This window comes from Rhinoderma darwinii, chromosome 1 (genome assembly GCF_050947455.1).
Source record: "Rhinoderma darwinii isolate aRhiDar2 chromosome 1, aRhiDar2.hap1, whole genome shotgun sequence".
Classification (NCBI taxonomy): domain Eukaryota; kingdom Metazoa; phylum Chordata; class Amphibia; order Anura; family Rhinodermatidae; genus Rhinoderma; species Rhinoderma darwinii.
Window position 1 is genome coordinate 275,962,740 of NC_134687.1, and position 21,469 is coordinate 275,984,208.

A 21,469-nucleotide genomic window follows, 5' to 3' on the forward strand; every position below is an offset into this window, starting at 1 on the left:
CTCACAACTTGGCGACAGAAAAAATACATTATTTTTACAAAAGTAGTTTTATTGTGCAAAAAGTTGTAAAACATAAAAAAGTCCTATAAAATAGGTATCGCCGGAATCGTACGGACCCGCAGAATAAAGTTAACATGTTGTTTATAACGCTTGGTGGACGCTGTATAAAAAAAACTAAATAAAACTATGCCAGAATTGCGTTTTTTTTGTTTACCTGGCCTCCCAAAAAATAGGATAAAAGGTAATCATAAAGTTGCATGTACCCCAAAATGGTACCAATAACTACAGCTTGTCCCGCAAAAAACAACCCTCATACCACTACGTCTATGAAAAAATAAAATTAGTTATGGCTCCAATAAGTCAGGAAATAAAAAATATGCAGTTGTGCAGCCTAAGGGGAACATTTCTTCTGTTTGAAGAGGCGATTTATCAAGGACCTAAAATTAGGGAACCAGGAAAGGGAGGGCCCAAACATATCTGCTAGAAGCGAGGGTGGCCGTATTATACTAGGACAGCACTTTCCCAGCAAAATTCCCCAAACTGCAAAGGCGCGGAGTGTGGACCAAAAGGGGGATAAGAAAGGACGCCGTATATCAGTGCGACACCGGCCTGTGCAGAAAGGATTGCTTCACATCGTAACACACATCTATGGATCATTTTATTGTTTTTTTTTACCCCATTATTATACCACCTGACTATGCCCCTTATATACTCTGCCCAGCTTACATGTACCCCCACATTATAAACGGAAACACCAGTAATACTCAAACAAATCTACTACCAAGCAAAATCCGCTCTCCAAAAGCAAAATGGCGTTTCCTCCCATCTGAACCCTACAGCGTGCCCAAACAGCAGTTTCCTTCCACATATATGGCATCGTCATACCCGGGAGAACCCTTTTAGCAATTTTTGGGGTGTGTGTCTCCAGTGGCATAAGCTGGGCACGACATATTTGCCACTGAAATGGCATATCTAGGGAAATATATAAATTTTTAATTTGCACCATCCGCAGTGCATTCATTTATGGAAAAGACCTGTGGGGTGAAGATGCTCACTACACCCCTTAACAAATGCCTTGAGGGGTGTAGTTTCCAAATGGGGTCACTTCTCAGGGGTTTCTTTTTATTATTTCACATCTGAGCCTCTGCAGTTGTGAACCAATACTTTGTAAATCGCCAAATTAGGCCTCAATTTGACATGGTACACTTTCACTCCTGAGCCTGGTCGAATGTCCAGGCAAAAGATTAGTGCCCCATGTAGGGTGATTCTAAAACCAGGAAACCCAGCGTAATAATTAGAGAGCTGTCTTGTTATGGTGGCACAAGCTGGGCACCATATATTGGCATATCTATGGGAAAAAAATCCCATTTTCACTCTGCAACATCGAGTTCACACTAATTTCTACAAAACACCTGCAGGGTTAAAATGCTTCCTACACCCATAGGTAAATGCACTGAGGGGTGTAGTTTCCAAAATTGGGTCACTTCTGGGAGGTTTCCACTGTTTTGGGCCCACAGGCGCCCAGAAACCAATCCAGCAACATCTGCACTCCAAATGGCAGTCCTTCCGGAACTTCTGAGCCCTGCCGTGTGCCCAAACCGCAGTTTATGACCACATAATACGTATTGACGTACTCGGGAGAAATTGCTTTACAAATGTTGGTTTCTTTTTTTTCCTTTATTTGTTGCGAAAATGAAAAATTTGCGCTAAAGCTACGTCTTATTGAAGAAAAAGGATTGTTTTTATTTTCACTGCCCAATTCTAATAAATTCTATGAAACATCTGTGGGGTCAAAATGCTCACTACACCCCTAGATGAATTCCTCAAGAGGTGTAGTTTCCTAAATGGAGTCACTTTTTGGGCTTTTTCATTGTTTTTTCCCCTCAGGGGCTTTGCAAATGTGACCTGGCCTCCGCAAACCATTCCTGCTCAATGTGATCTCCAAAAGCCAAATAGCGCTCTTTCCCTTCTAAGCCCTACCGTGTCTCCAAACAGCCGTTTATTACCACATGTGGGCTACGGTTTTACTCGGGAGAAATTGCTTTACAAATTTTGTGGTGCTTTTTCTCCTTCAGTCCTTGTGTAAATGAGAAAAAATAAGCTAAACCTACATTTTCTTTGAAAAAATGTCGATTTTTATTTTCAGGGCCTACTTTCAATAATTTATGCAAAAAACCTGTGGGGTCAAAATGCTCACTATACCCCTAAATAATTTCCTTGGAAGTGTGTAGTTTCCCAGATGGGGTCACTTTTGGGGGATTTTGACTGTTTTGGTACCGAAAGAGCCCTTCAAACCTGACATGGTGCCTATAATTTATTCTAACTAAAATTAGGCCCCAAAATCCTCTAGGTGCTCCTTTGCTTCTGAGGCCGGTGCTTCAGTCCAGTAGCACGCTAGGGCCACATGTGGGATATTTCCTAAAACTGCAGAAACTGGACAACAATTATTGAGTTACATTTCTCTGGTAAAACCTTCTGTGTTATAAAAAAAAAAAATTGTATTAAAAACTTATTTCTGCAAAAAAATATGAAATTTGTAAATGTCACCTCTACTTTGCTTTAATTCCTGTGAAATGTGTAAATGCTGTTTTGAATACTTTGAGGGGTGAAGTTTTTTAAATGGGGTGACTTTTTGGGGGTTTCTAATATATAAGGCCCTCAAAGCCACTTCACAACTGAACTGGCCCCTGTAAAAATAGCCTTGAAATTTTCTTGAAAATGTGAGAAATTGCTGCTAAAGTTCTAAGCCTTGTGATGTCATAGAAAAATAAAAGGATGTTCAAAAAACAATGCCAATCTAAAGTAGACATATGGGGGATGTTAATTAGCAACAATTTTGTGTGGTATAACTGCCTGTCTTACAAGCAGATACATTTAAATTGAGAAAAATGCTAATTTTTGCAATTTTTCGCAAAATTTTGGTGTTTTTCACAATTAAATACTGAACATATCGAGCAAATTTTGCCAGTAACTTAAAGTCCAATGTGTCACGAGAAAACAATCTCAGAATCGCTTGGATAGGTGAAAGCATTCCGGAGTTATTACCACATAAAGTGACACGTCAGATTTGAAAAATGAGGCTCTGTCAGGAAGGTCAAAAGTGGCTAAAGAGGGAAGGGGTTAAAATGAGTTCATTTCCGTGTGTTTTTTTTTTTTTCGTTCAGGCAGCTCAATGCCTCTAAATGCATAATATGGGGCCTAGAATTTATTCAATTGTGCCCTGAAAGACAAAGGGTGCTCCCTCGCTTTTTGGCCCAGCCACACGTCTAATAAGGAGATAGGGGCAACAATGGGAGTATTTTTGAAAACAGGAGAAACCGGGTGATAGATTTTGGGGTGTGTTTCTTCATTTTCATGTTCGCTTTACAAAGAAATCGGTCTTCAAACTGACACTTTTATGAAAAAAGTGAAATTGTATTTTTTTTCACCTGCTATGTATTCAATTTAGCAAAAACTGTGGGGTCAAAATACTTACAACACCCCTTAATAAATACCTTAAGGGGTCTAGTTTTCTAAATGGGGTCGTTTATGGGGAGTTTCTATTGTTCTGGTAGTTCAAAACCTCTCCAAATATACAGTGGGGCCTAAAACATTTTCAAGCAAAATATGAGTCCTGAAAGCCTCCGGGTGCTCCCTTCCTTTCAGGCCCTGCTGTGTGTCCAGGCAAGGCATTAGGATCCCAATGGGGGCATGTTTGAAAACAGGAGAAACAGGGTGATAGATTTTGGGGTGTGTTTCTTCATTCTTATGGTCGCTTTACACAGAAATCGGTCTTCAAAGTGATACTTTTATGAAAAAGGTGAAATTATATTTTTTTACGCCTGCTTTGCATGAATTCTTACAAAAAAAACTGTGGGGTCAAAATACTTACAACACCCCTTAATAAATAACTTAAGGGGTGTCGTTTTCAAAATGGGGTCACTTGTGGGGGTTTCCACCATTCTGACACCTATGAGCCTCTGAAAACCTAGCTTGGTGCAGGAAGACAAAATGTACTTCAAAATGTATAAAATTATTACTAAATTTGTAAGTCTTCTAAATTGCTCCCCAAAAAATTTTTTTTTTTTCAAAAGTGCTGCCAAAATAGAGTAAAGAGATGGAAATATATATTTCATAAAAAAAAAAATTTGTACAGTATGTACATATGTGACATATTGCAGTTAAAAATAGGGAAAAATGATAATTTTTACAAAATGTCTTCAATTTTTCTATTTTTTAATTAATTTCCGCAAATCTTATCAGTCTACTTTTTCCACTAAAATAAAGTACAACATGTGACGAAAAAACAAACAATGTCAGAATTACTTGGATATTCAAAACTTTCCCAGAGTTATTCTCTGATAAACTCACACATACCAGATTTAACAAATCTGGCTTTGTCATTAAGGTCCAAACAGGGCCGGTCATTAAGGGGTTAAAATACTTCATTATAAGGATAGAGATGCTATCCTAAAGGTGACAAGGAACTGACCAGAAATAGCTGTTAATGGTCATCGTGTGGCCTTTTATCCGGATTTCTCCTCTGAAGTTCAAAAGAGAGCGCAATTCCTGGAAATCAAGAAGTGTCTGAGAGCTCTAAATGTCCCTTATTCTAGGTTTAAATCCTGCCCGGCTGAGGATTGCGGCATTGGACAACACGCACTTTGAGAATCCCAGAGATGCGGCCCGCTGGCTGGAATAGAATTTGCAATTGCCGAGACGTGAAGAGAGGCGCTGACGAATTCACAAAATTGTTTTTTTGGAAGAGTGGATGAGAATTATGATGTGCCTCATATGCCCGAGGAGCATGTGTATCCTTTATAAGGCAGGACTCTTGACAGCACCTTTTGACTCTACTTATTGAGCTTTCTTGCTTGGTTTCGGGAAGAACTGGTGCCCTATCCCTCTTCGTATGTTGAAGTAGGCACGACGACAAAGGTTTTATTTCTGTTGTACGGTTTTTCTTTCTTCTTTAACCCGTTCCCGCACCTTGACGTAATTGGCATGCAGTTACATCTGGGGTTTGACAGTTAACCGCCACGTGGCGCTACACTACAGGGGTGGTTAACTGTGCAGGGTGTGTGCCCTGCATTCCCTGTAGCCGATCAGCGGACCAACGCCGCTGATTTTCGGCAATTAACCCCTTAGATGCGACGGTCGATTGCGCTCGCCGCATTTAAAGAGATTAGAGCAGATCGGCAGCCCCCACATGAAATTGTGGGGGCTGTCGACGGTTGCCATGGCAACCGGAGGCCAGCCAATGGCCTCCGGGCTGCCATGCATGGAAGCCTATGAGGACTAGCCGGAGGCTGGTCGTTATAGGCTTCCTGTCAGAGTGACTGTGCGTCACAATGACAGTTAGAATAAATTACACTATGTAGGTAGTGTAATGTATTCTAGCAGCAATCAGAGCCCCTAGTGGGACACAAAAAAAGTAAAGACAAAGGTAATAAAAAGGTTTTATAAAAAAGTGTAAAATAAAAAAGTTGTAAGTTACAAAAACAAAAAATTCTTTTTTTCCTAGAAGTATTTTATTATAGGAAAAAAATTAACGTTAAAAAAAGTACACATATTTGGTATCACCGCGTTCGTAACAACCCAAACTATTAAATAATAATATTGTTCCCGCTCGGTGAGCACCTCAAAAAAAAAAAAAAAAGTAAAAGAATGCCAGAATCACTATTTTTTTGGTCACCACCCCTCACAAAATATAGAATAAAAAGTGATCAAAAAGTCGCATGTACTCCAAAATAGTAAAAATAAAAAACAACAAACCCGTCCCGCAAAAAATAAGCCCTTACACAGATTGACTGAAAAATAAAAAAGTTATGGCTCTCAGAATATGGTGACACAGAAAATAGTTTTATAAAAAAAAGTAGTATTTTTATTGCACAAACGCTGCAAAACATTAAAATAAACTATATACATATCGTATCACTGTAATCGTATCAACCCATAGAATAAAGTAAAATTGTCATTTATAGCCCAGGGTGAACGCTGTAAAAAAAAGAATAAAAAACATTGTCATAATTGCTGGTTTTTGGTCACCTTGCTTGCCAAAAAATGGAATTAAAAGTGAACAAAAAAAAAAAAATCTTATGTACCCCAAAATGGTACTAATAAAAACCTTCAGATTGTCCCGCAACAAATAAGCCCTCACATAGCTCCAGTGGAGAAAGAATAAAAAAGTTATGACTCTCAGTACACGGCAAACCAAAGCGTGCAGTGTTCCAAAAGCAGATGAGATCAGCCACCATTTATCAGTGTGACACTGGCCACATATCTCCAGATTATTTATTTACACCATTATTATACCCTCTTATTATACCCTGATGTACTCTGCCCAGCTTACATAAGTCCCCACATTATAAACTGAAACACCAGTTAAACCCCAAACAGAACTACCACCAAGCAAAATCCGCGCTTCAAAAGCCAAATGGCGCTCCCTCCCTTCTGAGCCCTACAGCGTGCCAAAACAGCAGCTTACGTCCACAGATATGGCAACGCCATACCCGGGAGAACCCGATTAACATTTTATGAGGTATTTGTCTTCAGTGGCACAACATATTGTGAACTAAAATGGCATATTAGTGGAAAATTTTAATTTTCACTCGGTACCATCCGCCGCGTATTAAGCCCTTCATGCATCGCGACTTAATAGCATGTTGAAGTGCGTGGAGTGATGTATGAAGCCGGCTCACACGCTGTGTATTGCAGCTGACACCCGGGACTAACGGACAGGAACAGCTATTGCGCTGTTACAGGAGCCTGTAAAAATTACAATATACTGCAATACATTAGTATTGCAGTGTATTGTACCAGCTATCTACTGATTGCTGGTTCAAGTCCCCTAGGGGGACTAATAAGATGTGTAAAAAAAAGTTAATAAGGTTATTAGTGAAAAAAATTAAATAAATATTTAAAGGGTAACTAAACATTTAACAAACTTCTGACATGTCAGTGACATGTCAGAAGTTTTGATTGGTGGGGGTCCGAGCACCGAGACCCCCACCAATCGCGAAAACATAGTAGCTGAAGCACTCGTGTGAGTTCGTGTCTGTTCGGCTTATTCCAGAAATGAATGCATCGGAGTATGGACTCAATAAAATGCCTATCAGCCCGTACTCTGGCTTTTTCCAGAAAGCCAATGTATTAAACAGACACGAAGCGGCTGAGTGCTCACGCGAGCGCTTCATTTTAGAAATTGGTGGGGGTCAGTGATCGGTCCCCGCTGAAGGAGCTGCGGCAACTGCTGTACGAGGCAGCAGTTGTCACAGCACCTGTATGTGCCGGGAGGACGGCCGAAACGGCAGTTCCTCCTGCGACGTACTATTCCGTCATGGAGCACGAACTATGTACTTACCATGGCGGAATAGTACGTCGTGGAGCACGAAGGGGTTAAAGTCCCAAAAAAATAAATAATCTTTTCCCATTTTTTCTCTAAAGTAATGTAAAAAAAACACACAAAATTGGTATCGCTGCGTCCATAATAGTCCGAACTATTACAATATATCATTATTTAACTTGCACGGTGAACGCCAAAAAAAATACATTTAAACTGCCAAAATAAGTAGACTACGCTATTGCTTCCGGCAAAACTAAACTATGGGTCCGGTGCACAACAGAGACAAACCATGGGCACTGGATCCGTCACCATTGAAATCAATGGTGATGGAAACGAAAACCTCTGGTTTCCGTTTGTGCCTGTTCAGGGTCCCGTTCTGATGGAAAGCTCCGACGGAATGTCAGAACGGGACCCCAACGCAGATGTGAACGAGGTCTAAGCCCTCACACCTCTCAATCCATCAAAAAATAAAAATAAAATGTGATGCCTCTCGGAATGTCGTGAAACGAAACATTTTTTTTTAACAAATAGTTTTTCCTTCAGAGTATTGCTACTTTATGTATGGTATCTTGTTGCCCTCTTGTGGCTAGTTGAGAAATTGACAAAATGAATAGAATGCTGGGGAAGGCCATGTATTTCATGTGTGATAACGGCTGATGAATTTAATATTGTAAGCTGGAATGTACGTGGCTTGGTCGATCCAACTAAGCGCTTTGCAATGTTTGACTGTTTACGGGCACATGCTCCAGCAATTGTGCGTCTCCAGGAGACTCATCTTAACAAAGATAAGATTAATACCTTAAACAGAGCGTGGATGGGCCATACTTATCATTCCGCGTTTTCAAAGTAACTCTAGGGGGTTAGCATTGTTGTTCATAAATCTATTCCGTTTAAATGTATTACGTCGCAGGTAGACCAAGATGATAGATTCTAAATATTTATTGGTCTCTGCATATGTACCACCACCATATAATACCACAGTTGTTAGGGAGATTATGCTGATGGTCCTGATTATAATGGTGGGGGATTTTAATATGGTGATTCAGATTTATTGGGATAGGTTTGGATCAGATCAGACCATGGATCCTACCTCATTGACCCATTTTGGTGTGTTGATGAGAATTGTCATTTATGGATTTGTTGGGAGGTAATCATCTGGGAAAATCATAAATTTTCCGGTCAGTCTAGGTCCCATGACACGCTCTTACGTATTGACCTGGCCATGGGTACGGGTGACTTATAACAGAGGTTAGTTTCTATTGAATATACATCTAGAGTCCTCTCTGATCATTCGGCGCTGGTGTTGAACTTACGTGCATCACTGGCCCTGATGCCATCGAAGGGGGTTTGGTCATTCAATTCATTTTGGTTGCAGGTGGTTGTCGTATCTAAACATTGAGACTTCTTTGGTGGAATATTTTGAAATTAACACGGGATCGACGTTCTCGGGAATGTTATGGGATGCGGTGAAGGCTTATCTGAGTGGTATACTTCTTCAAGCAGTGAGTAAACTGAAAACTCATCAGTTTGGGGAATTTCTAAGCTTAATGCCTCATGCACACGACCGAGTGTGCCGTCCGAGTTCCGTCAGTGATCCGAGGAAAGATAGGACATGTTCTATCTTTCCTCAGATCGGAGACTTGAAACATTATTCACGGACCCGATTCACCCGCTAAAGTGAATGGGTCCGTAAAGACTATCAGGTGCCACTCGGATGCAGTCAAAAGTGGCCTGAGTGGCACAGCGGTCGTGTGCATGAGGCATTAGAGTTCAAAGTCTAGATCGGAAATATATAGAGCAGGGTGGACACTTGAGTGGAAAGAGGCCCAGGATGCATATACCACTCAAACTTGAAATGGCTAAGATTAAGAGAGCCTTTCAACAACAAATATTACGATGAGGTAGAACAGACAAGTTTCAGCACTGATCGCACGAGCACAGTCAGGTTCTTCTTATATTTCTGCTGTGAAGACTGGGGAAGGGGAGCTTGTGCATACGACTGCACAGATTCTCCCCCTGTTTTATTCGGTTTACACTCAATTATATGACACTAGGATTATATATACTAAGGAATAGATTGTTTCGTATGTGGGGGCTCTTGGTTGGAGATGGCGTAGCGTCCATGGCCAATAATAAATCCCGGGGATTGATGGCCTTCCTTTGGAATTGTATAAGAAATTTGGAAATGTTTTGTTGCTGCTTACGTTCTTCCAGGAGGCATTTGTATCTGGGCATTTACCACGTACTATGATGGCAGCAATTATTGTGGTTCTGCATAAGCCTAGCAAAGACCTTCTCCTACTTGACTCGTATAGACCTATATCGTTACTCACTACGGATATTAAAATTCCAGCTAATGTACTGACTCTCCGATAGGCCACCATAATTTCCACAATTATCCACTCTGACCAGTCAGGTTTTAAACCGATCTACAGCTATAAATATCCGAAGACTGTATTTAAATATGCAAGTTTCCATAGACAATTCTGGTGACAGAGTCATTTGTTCCTTGGATGCCTCTAAGGCTTTTGATAGTGTTGAGTACCTTTGGGAGGTGCTGTGCTGTAGATGTTTGGCCTAGGGCAGGGCACCGTTTTTCTGCCAAGGGCCATTTGGATATTTATATAATTCGCGGGCCATACAAAATCATCAACTTAATAATGGCCCCCCCCCCATAGCTGCCCCACACACAGTATAATGCCCCCCCATAGCTGACCACCACTGTATAATGTCCCCAAAGCCACCCAACAGTATAATGCCACACATAGCTGTCACATACAGTATAATGCCCCCCATAGCTGCTCCATACAGTATAATGCGCCCCCCCCCCCATAGATGTCCCATACGGCATGCATTTCATAAAGGTTATTCTGTTCAAAAAACCCTTGTAATATAATTATCTGTGGGTCTAGGTCTTCCCCTTCCCACTCATATGCTGAAGCTGACCTGCCAGAAAGTACACCCATGGGTTAGGGACTGCCAAGCTTCCCTCTGTTTTTGGTCGCTAGAGAGTTTCCAGTCGGATACGTGCAAATCTTCCACACCATACCAATTCACGAAAGCACCTATTGACCTGATGGAAAAATCTGAGCGGTATCCACACTGGGGCATCATGCAGCAGATAACACACTTGTGGCATCCAGATCATTTTAATCAGATTCGCCCGGCCCACCATTTACAAAGGCAATTTAGTCCAGGCTTCCATAGTACGCTTAAATATGTCTGTACGCTTAAAAAACCAGTGACCCCTGTGTGGGCTATAAGAGCAATCGCCAAAGATTCAATTGCTAATGCGAAGAGCAGGGGAGACAGGTGGCAACCCTGCCTTGTGCCCCTACTCAACGCAATAGATTATTAAGCAGCCATTGACTGATTCTGGCCATCATATAGCAGTTTAATCCACTAAATATACGGATATACTGATCCCCCTAGGCCAGGGGTGGGGAACGTCTGGCCCCCGGGCCGTATAAGGCCCGTGGGATCAGTTGGTCAGGCCCGACCTCACTCTGACCGCCACTGCGATTCCACCCTCACTCACTCACATTTAGGAGCCAAGTATGGCGGCGGTCTGAGTGAGGTCGGTGCGTGCCGGCCCAGGAGTGGATCAGTCCGGTCATCTGACCTGAGTCAATGACATGTGGTCAGGTGACCGTACTGGTCCACTCCCAGGCCGAAAGTGGCGTAGCTGTAGGGGTCGCAAGCGTGACCAGGCCCCTAAGATTAGGGGTCGATGTAAGGATGTTTCTGCAGGTATGCTTCATATGTTCTGATCCTGTAGGGAGCTGAAGAGTTTCTGGGGTGAGGTCATAACCATTATAAGCGAGGTTTTTCATGTAAATGTTGAAGTAAGTCTGCTTGTTGGTGTGCTGGGATATAAGTTGAAGACCTGACGACCTCGGAGCCTGGTAAGCTGGTAGTAGCCAAAATGTTATACATGGCGCCTAAATTGATAGCTCAATGGCTGGACGAGCATAGACCTACCAGACAAGAATATATTACAAAAATGAACTGAACTGGTTGGTAAATCTAGATAAAAGGTGTATACAAAAAAAAAAAAAAGAAAGAGGCACACTGACTAAGGTGAAAATAGTGGTAGGACTTACAGCACAGCACATTGAGATCAAGTTGTGCTGTCATTTACAGCGTGATCTCGCGAGATCACGCTTACAGTCATTAAGTCCCACTCAAAAGTTACCGAAGTGTCGGGATTGTGAATAGACAACGCGTCCTGGCTGGAAGCGATGTCTATTCACTCTCAAGACACTTCAGGAACAGCACATAGTAATCTCGCAAGATCACTATGTGCGGAGTACAAAAAGGAGAGAAGTGTATGACGCTGATTGGTCAGCGTCATACACTTCTTTTTACAACGCCCACTTGGTCAAAAGCTAAAAAACACCCAGTTGGGCATTAAGAAAGTCATTGGCATAAATCTAAAATAGGTCATAACTTGGTCAAAATTGACTATTTTTTCTAATCAAAACCAGATGGCCCTCAAAGCCACTTCAGAACTGAACTGGTCCTTGACAAAATAGCCTTTTGAAATTTTCTTGAAAATATGAGAAATTGCGGCTAAAGTTCTAAGCCTTATAACGTCCTAGAAAAATAAAATAATGTTCAAAAAACAATGCAAATATAAAAGTAGACATATGGGGGATGTTAATTAGCAACAATTTTTTGTGGTATTACTATCTGTTTTACAAGTAGATTACATTTAAAATTAGAAAAATTATAATTTTTGCAAATTTTCTTAAAATTTGTGTTTTTCACAAATAAGCTATGAAATTATTGACCAAATTTTTCCACTAACATTAAGTACAATATGTCATGAGAAAATCTCTGAATCGCTTTGATAGGCAAAAGCATCCCAGAGTTATTACCACATAAAATGACGTCAGATTTAAAAAAATGGGGTTGGTCATTGAGGTATCGTTGACCCTTGGTCATGAAAGGGTTAATGTATGTGAATAAAAGTTTAAATACCAAGGCCCCATGCTCACGAACGTGCTTTTGCGGCCGCAATTCCCCCGAAAATCCACAGGAGAATTGCAGCCCCATTCATTCCTATGGGGCCATGCACACGACTGTGGTTTCCACGGGCTCATTGAAAATAATGGCCGCGGCCATGTGCAGAGCCTGCAATTTGCGGGCAGCTCGCGGCTGACACTCAGTGGCCGGTTGACCCGAAAATCACAGCCGTGCGCATGGCTACGGTCGTATGCACGGCCGGCGATTGCGGGCACGGCCGGCGATTGCAGGCACGGCCGGCCGCGGGCCGCATTTTTGGGCCGTGCTCCCATGCAAAGTTTTTTTACGGTCATGTGCATGGGGGCTTATGAAATGCTTATAATTGTACTTCAGTATACCATAGAAACATCTGACAAACCTCTAAAACCACTGAAGCAGCAAACTTGGTGAGAACCAAAATTTGTGTCAGGCTGAAAACTTTTAGCCAGGAATGTACCCTCGATGTGGCCACATAGGTCGGAAAACCATGTGGTTAAGACAAGACGTGAAGAGATCTAGGTCCAGTGTGCCCGACTGCTCAAAAGTGAAGGAACCACTCTTGGATACAGTTTCTCTCGACTCAGGGAGTCTGAAGCTCAGTTGCCCACTTTCAGTACGTGGACTGCTAATAAGACTAACAAACGATTCTCTGCCCACAGAAGAATTTTATGAGGACTACCACAGAGCCAATCAGAAAATGGAGCCACTCTGGTGGTTCTGCCATGGGGTTGCTGGTTTGGATACTAACCAGGCTGGCCCCGGGGAAGGAGCGTCCAATGGAAGTGGGCCAGAAAGACTGCCCTCGGTTCCAAAAGATCGATCCGAAAAAGAACTCCTCCGTCGACCAGGTGCTCTGGACTGTGTGTAGGGCAGAAAACAGCACCCCATGGTTCAGACAGGGTTTCTTTTTTTGCATTTCTAAAACACATGGAGGGAAATGACTTTCCTATTGTGATGGCCCATGAGGTCTACCACCAGCATAACTCCTGACGGATCAGAGAATGCAGATGATGCGCTTGTCCAGGGGAAACGTAGTCTTGTCTCGTTGAATTGTGAAAGGATCGCTTCCTTGAGGGATCTGGAATAGAACTTGGGCATGTAGAACTGCCACCAAGGTCTAGACCATCCTGCCCAGCACCCTCGTATAGGAGATGGTGTTACAGCAGAGGGCCATCTCCGCCCAAAATGTGTGGACCTTTTCCCCCTGGAGATGAAGCCTTGCAGATCTGGTGTTGAAGTTCATACCCAGAAACTCCATATTCTGAAATGGGACAAAAATAGAAGCGTGTTCCAGTGTGCTAGTTGGAGTTGAAGGAAGACATTTCCTGAGTGAAGAACTCTATATTGAAACTGGTCAACAGCAGCCTTCAGACATAGGCATCCACATTAGCAAACCACGTCTCCTAAAAGGAAAGCAGACGTCCTACCAGCTGAATAGCAGACACAAGTGGGGAGACACTCATGCTTAACCCCTTAATGACCAGCCTATTTTAAACCTTAAAGGGAACCTGTCACCAGCTTTTCACCTATTGACCTTTACTTATCCCTCACTGGCCGCTGCTATCAAAAGTTCAGTGCCGTTATCCCCTCTCCTAAACTCCTACTCCGACTGTAAAATAAAGGTCTGCAAACATTTTGTGCCTTTTATCGTAATAATCCGGTGTCCCTTTGTGCGCACACCCCAGAAGAGGACATCAATGCACAAGCAAAGATTTGACTCTTTTCAAACAAAGATTTGACTCTTTTCAAACAAAGATTTGACTCTTTTATGCTCATTAGCATACGGTGTGGGAACACTAAAAAGCTGAATACTAAAGCTACAGAGACGACTAAGAACACCATTATAGGATATATAGAAATGATATTTCACCCACTACCACCAGGTATTGCTGGTTTAATAGGTGAAATTCTGGTGACAGGTTCCCTTTAATGACCAAGGTATTTTTTACGTTTCTCCATCGTCGCATTCCAAGAGCTATAACTTTTTTATTTTTGCGTCGACATGGCTGTATAATGTCTTGTTTTTTGCGGGACAAGTTGTATTTTTTAATAGCATCATTTTAAGGTACATATTATTTATTGATTAACTTCTATTAACTTTTTTGGGGGCGGAACAGAAAAAAAACCTGACATTTCGCCACTCTTTTGCGCGTCCTAAATCTACACCGTTTACCGTCTGGTATAAATAATACAATAACTTTATTCAGCGGGTTGTTACGATTGCAACGATACCAAATTTGTATAGTTTTTGTATGTTTTACTACTTTTACACAGTAAAAACACATTTTTTTCAAAATTATTTGTTTTTGTGTCTCCATATTTGAGGAGCCATAACTTTTTTATTGTTCTGCCAATGCAGTTGTATGAGGGCTTTTTTTGGGGGGAACGACTTGTAGTTTTTATTGGTACCATTTTGGAGTAGATGCGACTTTTTGTTCACATTTTTTTTTAAGTCAGGATTCACAGAAAACATTTTTTCAGTAATAACTTTTTATACATCCGTTTTTTGATCCACCCCTTCCCACCACAGTAATTTTTCATTTTCGTTTTTTCCTCCCCACCTTCCTAAAGCCATAACTTTTTTATTTTTCCGTCGATCTAGTCCTATGAGGGCTTGATTTTTGCGGGACGAGTTGTACCACCATTTATTGTGCCATATAATGTACTAGGAAACGGGAAAAAAATTATTTGTGGGGTAGAAAACTAAAAAAGCTGCGATTCCTCCATTGTTTTTTGCGCTTCATATTTACGGAATTCACTGTGCAATTAAAACAACATGTTACCTTTATTCCGTGGGCCAATACAATTACGGCGATACCAAATATATATAGTTTTTTTCTATATTTTACTACTTTGACAAGTAAAAACCTAAGTGTAAAAAAGAAAAAATTTATCTAGCTGGGAGACGGAAAGTCATGTTAAATATATGAACTTATGGCAACCTTGGGCCACTTTCTGGAGCAAATCGAGGCCATTCACTCTACTTTACATATCATATAGTAAGACTTCTATTACACAGATCCTCTGGATACATGTTTATTGCTCAGGTCTTTCATTTGCTTATATTGCTTTTTTATTGTAACTGGTTCCGAATACAGACTGTTGCTTATATCCGCTTTTGTCACTATGTTTTTCCCCACCTTTCTTTTCTGTATGACTGTTTAACAGTTTATGTAATTTGCAATGTCCGCTTCATGTAATAAGATTGTAACTCAATTTCTTTGCACTTTGGGCTAATGTGCCCCTGTTTATATAATGTTGCAATGTGTATTTCAAATAAAAACAGATTTGATAAAAAAATAAATATATATTTTGTGTAGCCATAACTTTTATTTTTCCGTCAATTAAGTGGTATGAGGGCTTATTTTTTGTGGGACGAGCTGTCATTTTTAAGGATACCATTTTGGTGTACATGCGACGTTTTGATCACTTTTTATTTCATTTTTTTGCGGGAGATTAGGTGACCAAAAAATAGCGATTCTGGCGGTTACATTTTTTTTTTATAGTGTACACCGTGCAGGTTAAATAATGATATATTGTAATAGTTCAGACTTTTACAGATGCGGCGATACCAATTCTATTTATTTATTTTTTTTACTATGCTCTAGGGGGAAAATGTTTTTTTTTTTTGTACTTTTCATATATTTTTTTCTCTTTTACATAAAAAAAACAAACAATTTTACAAATTCTTAAATTTTTTATTAGTCTCCCTAGGGGACTTCAACCAACGATCGTTAGATCGCTTGCACTATATACTGCAATACTAATGTATTGCAGTAGATCGTGATTCTGACAGGCTTCTATTAAGCCCTGCCGCAGGCAGAACTTAATAGGAGCACGAAGATGGCAGACCTGGGGCACTTCATTAGGCCCCCAGGGAGTCATAGCGACCATCGCCACCCCGCGATTGCATTGTGGGGGGGTGGGGGCGATGAGCTTTTAGAGGGGGTCGCCCCCTCTTTTTAACTATTTAAATACTGCGGTCGCTATTAACCACTGCATTTAACGAGTTGCTCGAGCGCGATCCCACTCATTACTCTGAAGTGTCGGCTGTAACATACAGCCGACACCCGCATCGTATGGAGCGGGTTCACTCTGTTATACTTCCCCCTACCCGACTATGGCGTATGGATAGGATACGTCAAATGTCGGGAAGGGGTTAAAGCTATAAATCGAAAAGCCTATTCTATGTATAAAACAAAAATAATCCCCCAAAAATAATCCATACCTTCAACATTATGCGGTTTGAGCAAAAAAGAAAAACCTCCAGTGACAACCAATGGCGCTAAACATTTTAAAATCGTGTAAAGTAGACACTCATGATTTGGTAATAGACAGCCAGCAAACCATCTGGCTGCTGCATTTCAGTGCTGCGACTAAATGCCTAAAGCTGCTACTGCATTCTTTCGAAAACAAATGGAGAACCACGAGTCACAAGGCTACATGTAATGTAAAAAAGTACAATTTTATTACATATAAATACATCAACACATAACATATGACATATATAATAATAAAAACACAACGAGGTATCTAAAAGACGACAGGTAATAACTGGATCAAGTGGCAAGGTGGTCAAATCGCAGGAAGGATATACAGATCAGCACTTTGTCAAAAAATGACGGGATATATATTCCACCTAATAACCGGGGACATGTATGTGATGGGCACAAGTAATGAATGGAAAGTCATATAATCAATGCATATATTGCACAGGTGTAGGTTACACACAGTCTGCTGACAAGCCTGTTAAAGTAATAGCACTAAAGATATCCCAACATATCATGTCCGTCCCCCTTAGTAATTTATAGAAAGGTTTGTCCCACAAAAGCGGGAGAGGAGGGGGAACATCCTTATATCACATATCCCACAGGGAGTATACCGTATATGTGTCCAATGGTGAGCAAAAGGGCCCGACCGGCAAGTACCAGAGGGAGCCCCTAGATCAGGACTTACCCATATCTGCAGTGTTGCGCCTGCGATCCACGTGATCCCCGTCACAAAAAATGATAATAGCACCCCAACGCGCGTTTCGCTGTTCTAGCTTCCTCAGGGGGTATCCCCCTGATATGTATATCCTTCCTGCGATTTGACCACCTTGCCACTTGATCCAGTTATTACCTGTCGTCTTTTAGATACCTCGTTGTGTTTTTATTATTATATATGTCATACGTTATGTGTTGATGTATTTATATGTAATAAAATTGTACTTTTTTACATTACATGTAGCCTTGTGACTCGTGGTTCTCCATTTGTTTTCGCATGATATAGTAGAGTCCTGCTATTCCTTGATTTAATAGTTTGGGGGTACTTTGTACACTTGTGCGGATCGGTACCTAACCACTTACTTGTCCCTGTGAGACATCTATTTATAAATTGCATTCTTTGTTTGTTTTCGAATCTCAATTTCTGAAAATTAAAAGGGGTCACAAATATTTTAGATTATCTAACCTGTATTTCTTTAAGGTCCTTGTCACAAAGATTTTGCAGAGGATCTAGGAAATTTTGTTTCACATCTATGTCCAGAGAATCTTTGACTTCTGCAAGTCTTTTCATGGACTCTCCAGCATCCAACAACGCATTACCTAATACAAAAAAAAAAAAAAAAAAATAATGGACAGAAGGAAAAGAATAACATTGATCACCTAAAAGCACCAGAGTGGACTAATACAGTTGGCAAGAGGCAAACCCATAGAAGCATTCAGCATCTCATCTCTGGACCTGAAGGTAAGCTGTAGATTTCTCTATCCTAGGCCTCTCCATTTTAGACATATATGGCATCTTTGGCGGATTGGAAAGGTTGAAAAGCAAGTTCTCTAATACCCCCTTTGGCCAATTATGCATCTAGAACCACTAAGTAGAGGGCCATTCATTCTGAGTTGCATGTAGCTGTTTCAGGCTTGTCCTCTTGCATCAGTGCATGAAAGGGAGATTAGAGATTATACGGCATAGAGCTTGGAGAGTACGATCATAGGTTAGTCTCTAAGGTACAATTTTAACGTGGAGGTTCACCTTTAGACAAGTTCGGGCCAATAGCAATAACTATGACACTTTGTAAACATTGAAACCACCCCAGTAGACCACACCTTTGAGAGGACCCACCCCCCCCAACTAGACCAAAAATTTTCTGTGATAGATTTTACCGACCATTATAGTCTATAGAAGTTGATGCTCTATCAGCAGACCATCGCCTAAAACAACCAAAGACCGCTTTTTTTTTTTTTTAAGCACATTTTCCAATGGGAACCCCTTTGAAAAGACCACAAAATTGGACTTGCATGCGCTGTAAATCATCTGGATTCTGGTGATAGAGCAGAAGGAGGACAGCATCACACTGCATCGCTGATGCAAAGAGAGCAGAAGGAGGAGCATTGCGAGCACCATAAGAAAGTAGGAGGGGCGCTGTCAGAGAAGGGAAGGACGCAACCCGCGGGCTTGCCGAGCAAGGGAGCTTGCAGACAGCCACTGGTGTGTCTAGGTTAGAAGCGAGGGGGAATGAGGGTCTAAGAATGGGGGGGCAAGCTGGGGACAAGGCATAACAGGCAAGCCACACTGGGGACTAGGAACGAGAAGGGTAGCCACACTGGGGACTAGGAACGAGAAGGGTAACCACACTGGGGACTAGGAACGAGAGGGGTAGCCACGCTGGGGACTAGGAACGAGAGGGGTAGCCACACTGGGGACTAGGAACGAGAGGGGTAGCCACACTGGGGACTAGGAACGAGAGGGGTAGCCACACTGGGGACTAGGAACGAGAGGGGTAGCCACACTGGGGACTAGGAACGAGAGGGGTAGCCACACTGGGGACTAGGAACGAGAGGGCTTTTTTTTGTGTGCGGTACAGGTTTGCTGACTGCATTGCACACGTCGAACTGCATTCTGCGTACTTTTTTCTTTGAGAAGAGGTTTCACTGTATAGCTTTATTACCTATTTTGCCTCCTTAGTCCGGTTTCACTGTTGGGTGTATTACCTAGTTGATTCTGCAGCAGCATCAGCGTTTGCAGGTAAGTAGCTACATCGACTTACCTGCAAACGCCGATGCTGCTGCAGAATCAAATGTAGCCTCTGGTGCCGATGTGTCCTCGCTCGTCCGACACAATGCAGGACCTGGGGCAGGAAGTGACGTCACAGCGTGATCTCTCGAGAACACGCTGTGTGTCTGTGCACTGCCAGAAGCTGGGCGTTGTGAAGAGAAGTGGATGATGCTGATTCGTCAGCATCATTCACTTCTATTCACAACGCCCAGCTAGTAAAGGAAGTAAAAACGCCCAGATGTACATACACAATACACGCCCAGTTGTACTTTAACCCCTTAATGACCAGGCCTGAAAAGACCTTAATGACCAGCTCAATTTTTCTGTTTTTGCCTCTCTGCGTTTCAGCAGCCATAACTTTTTTTATTTTTTCATTGACGTGGCTGTATGAGGCCTTGTTTTATGCGAGAGAAATAGTATTTTTTTTTTGCCACAGTCTGGGGGTAAAAAAAAATTTTTTTACGCCGTGAATATAGGAAAAAGCGATTCTCAGAATAGGTTTTTTTGTTTCTTTTTTTATCCCGTTCACGTTTCACGCTAAATAACCCATTAGATTAATTCTTCAGGTTATTACGGTCGTGTAGATACCTAATATGCGTAGGTTTTTTGTTTTTATTTAGTGTAGGGGCAATAAAATGTATTTAATGCAAAATAAAGACTCTTTTTGGGACTTTTTTTATTTATTTGTTTTGTTACTTCTTTTTTTTTTTATTCCCATCAAGGGATAACTTTATTTTTAACTTTATTTTTTACTTGCAATGTATTAGCATACTTCTGTACGCTAATACATTACACTGTGTCACTATGACACAGGCTGCTGATCGAGCAGCACATAGTGTGCCCGAACAGCAGGCACATGGAACATACAGCCCTGGGGTCCTTTGTAGGTCCCCAGGGCTGACTGCAGAGTGATTCCCCATTGTTTGATCGCCTCACTGGAATCCCGGTGATGCGATCAAAGAGGGGAATTCCCTTTGATCATGCCGCGGTCACGGACCGCGGTAATCAAAGGGTTAAACAGCTGGGGTCCGAATGTTTGCCGACCCCAGCTGTGTTCAGAAGCCTGCTCTAAGATCAGGAGCTGTTAGTAACAGCTCCTGCTTCGAGGATGAGCGCTCACACGAGCGCTCATCAGCCTAATCTACAGCGACGCCAAAAGACGTCTCTGTAGACTAAGCACCTGCACTGCCTGACGTCAAAAGACAGTGGGCGGTCGGGAAGGTGTTAAACACGCCCAGTTGTACTTTAGAAAGCCTCATTTACATAAATATAAAAATGGTCATAACTTGGCCAAAAATGCTCGTTTAAAAAAAAACAAAAAAACGTTACGCTTATCTACATTGCAGCGCCGATCTGCTGCAATAGGAGATAGGGGTTGCAAAATCTGGTGACAGAGCCTCTTTAATGAGTTCAAATAGATGTATGTAAGTAATGCAATGCCTGCGCCCTTATTTTAACACACACACACACACACACACACACACGAGCCATAACGTTAAACCTGGTGACTACCGTACATGACAAATATACCCATGGAACCCCTTACTTTATGAAACATATAAGCACATCAACAGAACACAAAGAGCACTAGAGCTAGATCTCATAGTATAGCATACAGAAATCAAAATAAAAAACAAATTCCACTGTACTCACCAAAATTTGACTCCTCTCCAAGTTCTTTCCCATACCGTACCATGCATTCGCCTAGAAGACCTTCCGGCTGAGGATATCCTGGATTCTTTACTTGCCCTCGAATTTTGGATACAGTGTTCAGCATAGAAAGCTTGGCACGAGAGGCTGAAAAAAAAAAAGAGAAAGAATTTCAAAATAAACAGTGAACGTGGCAACACAACCTAGAAGTGATCAGTATAAGAGTATGTTCACATTGAGTTCAATCCATCTGGAATTTTGAGGCAGATTTTGAGCTGCCTGCAAGCCGTTTGCCGCGTTTGTTGTGTTGATTCAACTAAAAGGTGGACCAAAACAGCCAAGCGCCGGTCTCAGTCAGTCCCAAAGACTTTGAATGGAGCGGCAGGGAGAATGCTCAACCTCCACTACATTTACAGTTCCTCATCAGTGATCGTACAGGGAGGAGGAATGGGG

General features: G+C 41.7%; 1 protein-coding gene across 2 annotated transcripts in view; it reads right to left on the reverse strand.

The window, feature by feature from the left end:
• SH3GL1 (SH3 domain containing GRB2 like 1, endophilin A2) overlaps window positions 1–21,469 on the reverse strand; it is a 158,938-nt gene that overhangs the window by 69,606 nt on the left and 67,863 nt on the right. For both annotated transcript variants that reach the window (XM_075864257.1, XM_075864264.1), the window contains 2 exons: window positions 21,020–21,163; window positions 17,783–17,916 (listed from right to left, as the gene is read on the reverse strand). In XM_075864257.1, coding sequence (XP_075720372.1) covers window positions 17,783–17,916; window positions 21,020–21,163 — 278 coding nt within the window. The remainder of the gene's footprint in view (window positions 1–17,782; window positions 17,917–21,019; window positions 21,164–21,469) is intronic.